Below are 12,158 nucleotides of genomic sequence, written 5' to 3'. Positions count from 1 at the left end.
GACTCAGACAGCAAGAGAGAGCTCTCTCTTTCTCACATAAACATCTCCACAGGCAATGTGCCTTTCCTGGTCGCCGAGGTTTATACAACTCCTCGCTTAGCAGGAGGACTGAATTATGAGGAAAGATAGGGGAGGCCCAGGATCTTTAGCCTTGAGAAGAGGTGAGAGAGAGAGAGAGAGAGGACGTAATAATGATGTTAAATCAAAATGAGCTCATCCAAAACTTAGCTACCCGTATCCTAACTCATGCCAAGCCCCGCTCACCCATCACCCGTGTTTGCTGACCGACATTGGCTCCCAGTCCAGCAATGATGTTTATATGGCCTCGCTGTTTCCCCACGTAACGGTAACTACAGAAAGCCATTCACTGGCGGTTAAGCCTCTTTGGGATGTCCCGGGGGACATGAAAGTACTATATAAATGCAACTCCTTCCTTAAATATAAAACTGTATGAGACGAGAAGCCTCTGTATTCGATTGACACCTCCTTTGGAAGAATGGATGCCGAGGTTAAGCATCGACAGCATTGGAGGGAGCATTGATGCCAGCTGAGTTGGTACAACTGATCTCAGTGCCCCAGTGCAACGATGGTGGAAAAACTGGGCATGGTTCTCTCTCCTGATCTCTACCAAAGTCATTCCTGCTGAAGTTACAAGAACATAAGAAATAGAAGCAGAAGGCTATAAGGCCTGTCGAGACTGGTCCGCCATTCAATAAGTTCATGGCTGATCTTCGACCTCAATTCCACTTTCCTGTCCGATCCCCATATCCCTCGATTCCCCGAGAGTCCAAAAATCTATCTATCTCGACCTTGAACATACTCAACGATTCAGCATCCACAGCCCTTCAGAGAATTCCAAACATTCAGAACCCCGAGTGAAGAAATTCATCACCTCAGTCTTAAATGGCCGACCCCTTATCCTGAGACTATGCCCTCTAGTTCTAGACTCTCTAGTCTTGGGAAACATCTCGGCATCTACCCTGTCAAACCTCGCAGAATCTTACATGTTTCAATGAGATCACCTCAGTCTTCTAAATTTCAAAGAGTATAGCCCCAATCTATTCAATCTCTCCTCATGGGACAAACCCCTCAATCCCAGGAATCAATCTATTGAATCTAGTTATACGCAAAGGTTGGGTGAGGACAGGATCGGGTTTGGTTCTGATTGGCCTTTTCTCCCTCCACCCACCCCTCCGCCCAATGGTCGAGCAGCCTGCTGATACTCACCGCCTACGCTCGCACCTGACGAATGGCCACTTGGGTGAAGTACCGGAGAGCCCCTTCAGGAGAGGAGGGGAGAAAATGGGCAGAAAAAGAAAATGAAGAAGAAGTACGCCCTCTAACCATTCTTTCCCCTCCAGGTATTAACGTTATATACATACCAGCAGGGATACCACTGTGCTTGAGGAGTACGCCAGGTCCTCGATTATTTCAGTGCGGCGGTTAGCTCCAATTCTAAGGGAGCGGCTGTGAACCTCCTCTGGGAGCACGGTCAGGATTTCCAACAGGAAGGAAAGGGATGAAGGATCATTGCCATACCTGAAATTAAGGAGATGATTGGTCATTGGTGTACCTGAAATTAAAAGCAGACAGAGGCAGCCAATTTACCCAGTGTATGGACATCCACACAGCACCTGCCTCCCACAAAAGGAATGACAACTTGACATTCAATTTTTTTCCTCCCATATGAATCTTGAAACCTAAGTGTAACCGTTTAAAAGCATATTTCTCAAGCGTCACATGCATGAAAATATTGCAGCTTTTGTCGGAGAGATCTCTTACAGGAGTACACGCTTCTGCGTTCTCGCTATACTTTCACTGAAGAGCTGAGCCTGAAATCACACTGTGTTCACTTCGCACTGGGAAAAACACCCAGCAGTACGACGATACAGGAGTGCCTTTTTTTCTCACATGCAGCTTCTGAATAAAACACCGACAGACTGCAGGAATAGATTGCTGCACACCCACCACCTTCCCAGTGAAGCGGTACGTGGATGGGGGAAGGAACAGTGAGAAATAGACCTGAAATAACTTTGACCCACCACTGTCGAGGAGAGAAGCAGCTCCTTCTGCTCTGACATTAACATACCCAAAACCCAGACACCTACTTTTCAGTTAGCATTTGTACACATCCTTTCCACGAGGCCATTTGCAGGGCAAGATCCGCAATCGCCAGCGCCAGCTAAAGAGAAGCGAGAAAGAAATTGTTTCAGAAATTGTAACCTGGCATATAACCTCATCAGTTCCATAATTCTGTAAAGAGAAAGTCACAGGAGCGGCGAAGGTTTAACTATCTTCACCGTCACTGCTCACAGTCCACGGACATGGATACCGGTCCGTGGTTCACCATACAGCAAATCCGCAATCTCACCACATGGCCAGCCGAGAGGGGCCAAACCCAGGCTAGATGCATCCCCAGAGAGGTGGAGAGAAGTTGAGAGGACAAATCAGCAGGCTTCTCTTTGCGACCGCAGAGTCACGGTTTGCTTGTCAGGGCAGTCACTTACTATTGAAATGTACAGAATTCTGCATAATTTAGCATGGTGAGGACTCGGGGTTTGCTGAAGGAAATTGGGGTGTGTGGGGGGCGGGGGGGGGGGGGGGGGGGAGATGGGGGAGAAACCTTACAGAAACAATTCACACTGGGGTGAGTTACAATGGAACAATTTGCCTTTGTGCAAAACATTATTCGCTGATTTGCATTCTGTTCTTGTAACATGTCTTGTGCAATCCACATCTTCTTAAATCTAGCTCTTCAATCACTTTAGGGCCACCTTATTGGAGCTGTGGTTTGAGAGCCCGGTTCGAGGCACAGTGAAACATCACATGGTGCATTTCTACGCCTTTGGGAAACTGCCACGCTGGGCGAGGACATAATCAGGTCATGGTCACAGTCAAATAACATCTCAGCAGTGCACAGGCTCATGGGGAACAGAGACCCTGAGCAAGGAAAATGCCACCCTGGCTCAGTCACAGCCTTCAGAGAAGCGAGGATGAAAAGCAAAAAAGCAAATTTTGAACAAATGAGGTGAAGGCCATGAATTTAGTACATCGCCCATTAATACTTATACGCAGATAACATGTAGCATTAAATTCAGGGAGGGGACCTTGAGTACCCCTCTTTAGTCAACAACTCACCTGTGTAACAATCACAGGAGACACGTCCTTCAAGTTTTGGATGTGGGTGAGCAGCGAGTCCCGCAGAGACGAATGTGTTTCGGGGGGAAGTTCGTTAAAAGATGTCTGAATTTTCATCTTCATCGTCTGCGCTGCGAAGTAGCAGAGCTCCACCTCCTGCTGCAACTGGAGCAACTGGTCCGAAATCTCCCAGGCATACATCTGGGGGAGGGTGGTGAGAGGGAGAGGAGGGGGGGGCGAGAGAGAGAGAGAGGGAGAGGAGGGGGGGGCGAGAGAGAGAGAGAGGGAGAGGAGGGGGGGGCGAGAGAGAGAGAGAGGGAGAGGAGAGGGGGGGCGAGAGAGAGAGAGAGGGAGAGGAGGGGGGGGCGAGAGAGAGAGAGAGGGAGAGGAGGGGGGGCGAGAGAGAGAGAGAGGGAGAGGAGGGGGGGCGAGAGAGAGAGAGAGGGAGAGGAGGGGGGGGCGAGAGAGAGAGAGGGAGAGGAGGGGGGGGGCGAGAGAGAGAGAGAGGGAGAGGAGGGGGGGCGAGAGAGAGAGAGAGGGAGAGGAGGGGGGGGCGAGAGAGAGAGAGAGGGAGAGGAGGGGGGGGCGAGAGAGAGAGAGAGGGAGAGGAGGGGGGGGCGAGAGAGAGAGAGAGGGAGAGGAGGGGGGGGCGAGAGAGAGAGAGAGGGAGAGGAGGGGGGGGCGAGAGAGAGAGAGAGGGAGAGGAGGGGGGGGCGAGAGAGAGAGAGAGGGAGAGGAGGGGGGGGCGAGAGAGAGAGAGAGGGAGAGGAGGGGGGGGCGAGAGAGAGAGAGAGGGAGAGGAGGGGGGGGCGAGAGAGAGAGAGAGGGAGAGGAGGGGGGGGCGAGAGAGAGAGAGAGGGAGAGGAGGGGGGGCGAGAGAGAGAGAGAGGGAGAGGAGGGGGGGCGAGAGAGAGAGAGAGGGAGAGGAGGGGGGGCGAGAGAGAGAGAGAGGGAGAGGAGGGGGGGCGAGAGAGAGAGAGAGGGAGAGGAGGGGGGGCGAGAGAGAGAGAGAGGGAGAGGAGGGGGGGCGAGAGAGAGAGAGAGGGAGAGGAGGGGGGGCGAGAGAGAGAGAGAGGGAGAGGAGGGGGGGCGAGAGAGAGAGAGAGGGAGAGGAGGGGGGGCGAGAGAGAGAGAGAGGGAGAGGAGGGGGGGCGAGAGAGAGAGAGAGGGAGAGGAGGGGGGGCGAGAGAGAGAGAGAGGGAGAGGAGGGGGGGGCGAGAGAGAGAGAGAGGGAGAGGAGGGGGGGGCGAGAGAGAGAGAGAGGGAGAGGAGGGGGGGGCGAGAGAGAGAGAGAGGGAGAGGAGGGGGGGGCGAGAGAGAGAGAGAGGGAGAGGAGGGGGGGCGAGAGAGAGAGAGAGGGAGAGGAGGGGGGGCGAGAGAGAGAGAGAGGGAGAGGAGGGGGGGCGAGAGAGAGAGAGAGGGAGAGGAGGGGGGGCGAGAGAGAGAGAGAGGGAGAGGAGGGGGGGCGAGAGAGAGAGAGAGGGAGAGGAGGGGGGGCGAGAGAGAGAGAGAGGGAGAGGAGGGGGGGCGAGAGAGAGAGAGAGGGAGAGGAGGGGGGGCGAGAGAGAGAGAGAGGGAGAGGAGGGGGGGCGAGAGAGAGAGAGAGGGAGAGGAGGGGGGGCGAGAGAGAGAGAGAGGGAGAGGAGGGGGGCGAGAGAGAGAGAGAGGGAGAGGAGGGGGGGCGAGAGAGGGAGAGGAGGGGGGCGAGAGAGGGAGAGGAGGGGGGCGAGAGAGGGAGAGGAGGGGGGCGAGAGAGGGAGAGGAGGGGGGCGAGAGAGGGAGAGGAGGGGGGCGAGAGAGGGAGAGGAGGGGGGCGAGAGAGGGAGAGGAGGGGGGCGAGAGAGGGAGAGGAGGGGGGCGAGAGAGGGAGAGGAGGGGGGCGAGAGAGGGAGAGGAGGGGGGCGAGAGAGGGAGAGGAGGGGGGCGAGAGAGGGAGAGGAGGGGGGCGAGAGAGGGAGAGGAGGGGGGCGAGAGAGGGAGAGGAGGGGGGCGAGAGAGGGAGAGGAGGGGGGCGAGAGAGGGAGAGGAGGGGGGCGAGAGAGGGAGAGGAGGGGGGCGAGAGAGGGAGAGGAGGGGGGCGAGAGAGGGAGAGGAGGGGGGCGAGAGAGGGAGAGGAGGGGGGCGAGAGAGGGAGAGGAGGGGGGCGAGAGAGGGAGAGGAGGGGGGCGAGAGAGGGAGAGGAGGGGGGCGAGAGAGGGAGAGGAGGGGGGCGAGAGAGGGAGAGGAGGGGGGCGAGAGAGGGAGAGGAGGGGGGCGAGAGAGGGAGAGGAGGGGGGCGAGAGAGGGAGAGGAGGGGGGCGAGAGAGGGAGAGGAGGGGGGCGAGAGAGGGAGAGGAGGGGGGCGAGAGAGGGAGAGGAGGGGGGCGAGAGAGGGAGAGGAGGGGGGCGAGAGAGGGAGAGGAGGGGGGCGAGAGAGGGAGAGGAGGGGGGCGAGAGAGGGAGAGGAGGGGGGCGAGAGAGGGAGAGGAGGGGGGCGAGAGAGGGAGAGGAGGGGGGCGAGAGAGGGAGAGGAGGGGGGCGAGAGAGGGAGAGGAGGGGGGCGAGAGAGGGAGAGGAGGGGGGCGAGAGAGGGAGAGGAGGGGGGCGAGAGAGGGAGAGGAGGGGGGCGAGAGAGGGAGAGGAGGGGGGCGAGAGAGGGAGAGGAGGGGGGCGAGAGAGGGAGAGGAGGGGGGCGAGAGAGGGAGAGGAGGGGGGCGAGAGAGGGAGAGGAGGGGGGCGAGAGAGGGAGAGGAGGGGGGCGAGAGAGGGAGAGGAGGGGGGCGAGAGAGGGAGAGGAGGGGGGCGAGAGAGGGAGAGGAGTGGGGGGGGGGGTGAGAGAAAGAACATTTTAATGGAGTCATTCCATGCAGACCTTGTGACTCTTAATTCAGTCAGGGCCTCCTAAAGATATTACACTGTAGTTTCAGGGTGCAATCACAAATTGCAGGACAACTTCCATTTTATCCCAACTTTACTATAACAAGTATTTGAAATGAAATATACTGGGTTTGATTCTCACAGCTAAATTTTCACAGGGAGCAATTCAATACAAATTTATGCACGTTTACCTCATGCTGGTTGATATCGATATGACAATGAGGTGGTCTTTATTTTTTGCAACAAACCGATAGATATGATGCCCATGAAAGTAACGCTATTTGGAGAATAACCACGTTTAAAGCACTAATCTTTCATATACAATCAACGATTTTAGCATAAGGCTGCCATTCAGCCCTTTGTTCCTGTGCCAACAGCCCCCATGGATCGAACATTGAACTCCCTCGTAAATGTCCCGATTGACTCTGTTTCACTCGCTCAAAAATCTGGTGAGAAACCAACCTCCCCTGATTGGAGATGTCAGCCTATGTTTAAATTTAAAACCTGTTAAAAGGAACAACGACGTTATGCTGAGGGTGGAGAATGTGAAGATCAGGGTGGACTGGCTCGCACTCCAGCCACCAGCTCACTTCATGGAAGGAAGATGTGGAGGGGCACACTGCCGTATCTTAGCTCATCCAGTTGGAAAAACCAAGTCAAGCTCATCACAGCATCCACCTGCTTCTTAAATGATCCCATGCTTTTTGCCTCCATACTCTTACCTGGGAGCCCCTTCCATAAGCTGTCCACTATGTGTGAAGCATAACTTCCCAAACGTGACCACAAAATCTAAGTTTGACACTCCCTCCGATGCAGTTCTGAGAGAGTGCTGCATTGACAGAGATGCCGTCTTGCAGATGAGACGGTTAACCGAGGCCCCATCTTCCCACTCAGGGGGACGTAAAAGATTCCACGGGTTTATTTCAAAGAAGAGCAAGGGAGTTCTCCCCAATGTCCTAGCCAATATTTATCCCTCAACCAACATAACTAAAAACAAATCATCTGGTCATTATCTCACTGCTGTTTGTGGGATCTTGCTGTGCTCAAATTGGCCTCCATGTTTCCTACATTACAAGTGACTACACTTCAAAAGCATTTCATTGGCTGTAAAGGGCTTTGGGACATCCTGAGGTCATGAAAGGCGGTAAATAAATGTCTATCATTCTTAAATTTGTTTATCACAAAACAGTGCTTCAGAGTCTGCACCAGTACAATGGAGATCAGAATTGTACTCCTGGAATTTAGGTGGTGATTTGATCATAGTTTTCAAGTAAATAAGGGGGACTGACAGGTTAGAGAGAAGCTATTTCTGCTGGTTGGGGAGTCTAGGTATCGGGAACATAGCAGAAAGTTTAGAGCCAGATCTTTCAGGTGTGAAGTTAGGAAACATTTCTCCATGCAAAGGGTGGCAGGAGTTTGGAACTCTTCCACAAATGGCAGTTGATGTTAGGTCAATTATTAATTTTAAATCTGAGACTGTTAATCAAAGCTTAAAGGATAAGCTACAAAGGCGGGTATATGGAGTTAGGTCACAGATCAGCCATGATCAATGATTCCTCTAATGTTTTTAACGTGCGCGGTCCCTTTAAGTTCGCTGAGCGGCCATGCATGCGCGGAATCTTCCAGCGGCAGCAGCTTCTGAGGCGCCTGCGCAGGACCTCCCGATTGGTGCACAGCCACACGCCTGTGTAGCTTAGGGGGAACATTAGTCAGGATCTCATTGCATGGCGGAACAAGCTCGATGGGCTAAATGGCCTATTGCTATGTTCCTTCTGAATTGAGGACAAGAGGAAGTTGAACATTTGTACACACAGGATGTGTTTTTTTTTGTTCTGGGAAATACCTTCATTCTCCCTGCACAGGTCTCATTAGCCATATCCCTTGAGCAAATGACTTATGCTCAGGCACCTGCCAACGCGCTCTCAGATTTCCTCACTCTCCTTTAGCCATTTCAGCCTCCGCCACACAGGGTAAAGTACTTGGCCTCAACTTGGGACTTCACCACATTGGGACTCCCAACACTGATCTACCCAGAACAGACATTAATGCAAGGGTGCTGGCTAGCAAGGGATACAGAGCCCAATTCGTGCACAAGAGCTGGATTGCCATCAGTAGAGATACAATCAGTAACAGTGTGCTGGCTGGAAGGAGTTCCCAAGTCTAATGTTTAGAAGCTGGATTAACATCAATTAGATATACAGGCAGGACTTGCTGGCTGGGATGATGACGAGCCCAAATCTCCCGGCAAGGCATCAATGAAGATGGTCATCAGTTGTGACTGTACAGTCATTGAGTCATTCGGGGTATGCAGGATACATTCTATCGGGCTCAGTAACTCCTACCAGCCAATTCTTCGAACTCTACTATTTGCATTGCTTTTGCCAAAATAGCAAGAGCACAGAGAAAGAAAAGGAGATATCAAGGTGAAACGACTCAATTCAGTCAATTTAAAAAGTAGGTGCTGATGGCAAGACTTCCTTTCAAGAGCTGACAGTGCAGAGGTGAAGCTACATTTGGAAATCACACTGCAAACTCAACAGTCCTGGGAATGTAGACTACTAATGAGATTGACGTCTCACTTACTGCCAAATGGAAGGGTTCTACATGGAATGGCCTTGGCATGTATTCATGCCAGGCTCCTGATAAACACACACTCAGAAATGGAACACAAAACAGTCTCACTTAAAGACCAGGAGGAGGGTTAGTGTAGGAAATGGAAAAGGTGGGGAGTGATTCCTTCGAAGGTGAGGATTGAACTACACACTTTGGGCTGAATACAGGGAGGTTTACCCTGCATGGCGCCTCCCCAGAAGGAGAGGCCTGAAATGGGTAATCTGCAATATCAGAGCTGCACCCACATATTACAGTCCGCACGCTAGATTTTTGTAAGTAGCTGAAGAGTACAACATCAACATCACTAAGTGGCATCACAAGAGGACACTAGGCTAATGAGGATGGAAGAGTTACGAAAAACAGATTTCAGGTAACCGAATGATTATGGTGCTGAACTAGCAACTGGGCAATCGGGAGTTCAAGTCCCACAATGGCCAGTTATGAAACTGAATTCAATAAACCTGCTTCCAGACCCAATTGGACTCTAGTCCTATATTATGCAGCTGACTCTTGATATTCTCACAGAAACAAGGGGTGGGCCAATAAATATTGCCCACCATGTGAATATCGCTCACATCCCAAGAACAAAGATTTTTAAATCCTTATATGTACAAGGATGGAACAGCAGAGGGACATGTATAAAATCAAGCAGTGAAATTGTTATCTATTTTTAACTCCCCTCTCTGTAAAGCGCCTTAGGACATTTCCTACATTGAAGGTTTGGAAAGCTGCAGGTAAACAAAGCTGTGCGCTCTGACAATTTCCGTTAAAGGATGCTGGTGGAGCTGAATGAGTCTCCGCATCGATATCCTTAAAATACTGGAATCAAGAAGCCACCCCATGGATTGGAATACGTGAAATTGGATCCCCAACATTGAAAGGGGGGCAAGTGGTGATCCTTCAAGTTACAGACTTGAACTCAATTGTGGGGAGAATGCTTGGGACATTTTTTTTATTGGTGGGTGATGTGGGCGTCGCTGACAAGGCCAGCATTTTTTGCCCATCCCTAATTGCCTTGAGAAACTGGCGGTGAGCCACTGCCTTGAACTGCTGCAGTCCGTGTGGCGCAGGAACTACCACAGTGCTGTTAGGGAGGCAGTTCCAGGATTTTGACTCAGCGATGATGAAGGAACGGCAATATATTTCCAAGTCAGGATGATGTGTGACTTGGAGGGGAATTTGCAGTTGATGGTGGTCCCATGTGCCAGCTGCCCTTGTCCTTCTAGGTGGTTGAGGTCGTGGGTTTGGGAGGTGCTGCCGAAGAAGCCATGGTGAGTTGCTGCAGTGCATCTTGTAGATGCTACACACTGCAGCCACAGTGCGCCAGTGTTGGAGGGAGTGAATGTTGTAGGTAGTGGATGGGGAGCCAATCATGCAGGTTGCTTTGTCCTGGATGGTGTCGAACTTCTTGAGTGTTGTTGGAGCTGCACTCATCCAGGCAAGTGGAGAGTATTCCATCACACAGCTGACTTGTGCCTTGTAGATGCTGGAAAGGCTTTGGGGAGTCAGGAGGAGAGATACTCGCTGCAGAACACCCAGCCTCTGACCCACTCTTGTTGGCACAGTATTTATGTGGCTGGTCCAGTTTCTGGCAAATGGTGACCTCCCCCCTCCCCCCAGGATGTTGATGGTGGGGGATTCGGCGATGATAATGCCGTTGAATATCAAGGAGAGATGGTTAGACTCTCGCTTGTTGGAAATGTTGATTGCCTGGCACTTGTGTGGCACGAATGTTACTTGCCACTTATCAGCCCAAGCCTGAATGTCCAGATCTTGCTGCATGCGGACATAGACTGCTTCATTTTCTAAGGAGTTGCGAATGGAACTGAACATTGTGCAGTCATCAGCGAACATCCGCACTTCTGACCTTATGATGGAGGGAAGGTCATTGATGTTGGGACACTGCCCTGAAGAATTCCTGAAGCGATGTCCTGGGGCTGGGATGATTGACCTCCAACAACCACCTTCCTTTGTGCTAGGTATAACTCCAGCCAGTGGAGAGTTTTCTCGCGATTCACACTGACTTCAATTTTACTAGGGCTCCTTGATGCCACAATTGGTCAAGTGCTGCCTTGATGTTAAGCGCAATCACTCTCACCTCACCTCTGGAATTCCGCTCTTTTGGCCACGTTTGGACCAAGGCTGTTATGAGATCGGGAGCCGAGTGGTCCTGGCGGAACCCAAAATGAGCATCGGTGAGCAGGTTATTGATGAGTAAGTTAACCTGTGGAATTCTCTACCGCAGAGAGTTGTTAGTGCCAGTTCATTGGATATATTCAAGAGGGAGTTAGATATGGCCCTTACGGCTAAAGGGATCAAGGGGTATGGCGAGAAAGCAGGAAAGGGGTACTGAGGTGAATGATCAGCCATGATCTTATTGAATGGTGGTGCAGGCTCGAAGGGCTGAATGGCCTACTCCTGCACCTATTTTCTACGTTTCTAAGTGCCTCTTGATAGCACTGTTGACAACACCTTCCATCTATTGAAGGAGGATAGTCTAAAGGCTCAGCCAGAAGTTCAGGTGCTGGTTAGGACGAGCAGGTACTGGTTCGGAAGGGGTAGGTTGTATCTGACTAATTTACTAGTTTTATTTGAGGTTACAGATCTTGTAGATGAGCGCGAGGCAGTGGGCGTTAGTTACCTGGACATCTGACACTGTCTCACACAACAGACTGACTGGCAAGGAATGTGCCCACGAGAGAGATGGCTTGGATTGAAGTATGGCTGGAAGGTAGACAGCGAAAGGTAGAGGCACGCTGGAGGTGTGAGAGTGGAAACAAGTGCCAGCGGAATTGGTGATGGGGCTGGTGTTAATAATTGCCCAAGATACCCGTTTGCAAATGACACCAAATTGGGTTACTGGCCAATACAGGTTGGACCTCTGTGGTCCGGCACGCTCGGGACCTGACCGGTGCCGAACCAGAGAATTTTCCGAACCATGGGAGTTCAGTTTTGTATGACTGCACCGATACACCCTACATAAGCATATGCATGACCTAAGCTTACCGGTACCTGTAGAGTGCTGCTCATCGCTCTCCTGGGCTATAAACATAAACACTTACCTCAATCCCTGGACATTACCGCCCTGGGATCCCCGGTGACCCACCACCTTTCCCGGGTTGTACGGACGCCTGCGAATAAGGCCACCATACTCACCTAATTTTGCGGCGGCAAAGGGGCGATGCACGCTCGATGAGGTCACCACGTGGGTGGCGGTCGAGCGTGCAGCGGTACGTCTCGGTGCCGCCCCCACCACTCAATTAAATTTCTAGTCAGCCCAGGAACCTGGTCGCCGCCGACAGCAAGGACATGGCCGCCCATTAGCCGCAAAGTAATGCCGAACCATGGATGTTTCCGGACCAGAGTGTCCCAGACCAGAGAGGGTCAACCTGTAATGCCAACTAATGTGCCATAATCCAAAGGAATCACCTGGGTGAATGGGTGGTAGGATGGCAACGGCGTATTCAACAAAGAGAAGAGTAAAGCAAAAATATTAAATGGCAATGTGTTTCAGATAAGAAAAAGGAAGAAATTGGGGGATGGGTTTGCTG

The 12,158-nt window shown here is 52.1% G+C and overlaps 1 protein-coding gene across 1 annotated transcript in view; it reads right to left on the bottom strand.

The window, feature by feature from the left end:
* tnpo3 (transportin 3) overlaps window positions 1-12,158 on the bottom strand; it is a 73,538-nt gene that overhangs the window by 52,150 nt on the left and 9,230 nt on the right. The window contains exons 2-4 of the mRNA XM_070897270.1: window positions 3,139-3,339; window positions 2,109-2,182; window positions 1,383-1,539 (exon numbers count right to left, since the gene is read on the bottom strand). Of these exons, the coding sequence (XP_070753371.1) occupies window positions 1,383-1,539; window positions 2,109-2,182; window positions 3,139-3,339 (432 nt within the window). The remainder of the gene's footprint in view (window positions 1-1,382; window positions 1,540-2,108; window positions 2,183-3,138; window positions 3,340-12,158) is intronic.

The sequence above is a fragment of the Pristiophorus japonicus genome, chromosome 13 (genome assembly GCF_044704955.1).
Source record: "Pristiophorus japonicus isolate sPriJap1 chromosome 13, sPriJap1.hap1, whole genome shotgun sequence".
Lineage (NCBI taxonomy): Eukaryota > Metazoa > Chordata > Chondrichthyes > Pristiophoridae > Pristiophorus > Pristiophorus japonicus.
Note: the sequence above shows the minus strand (reverse complement) of the source record. Positions and strands in the feature narration are given on the sequence as shown.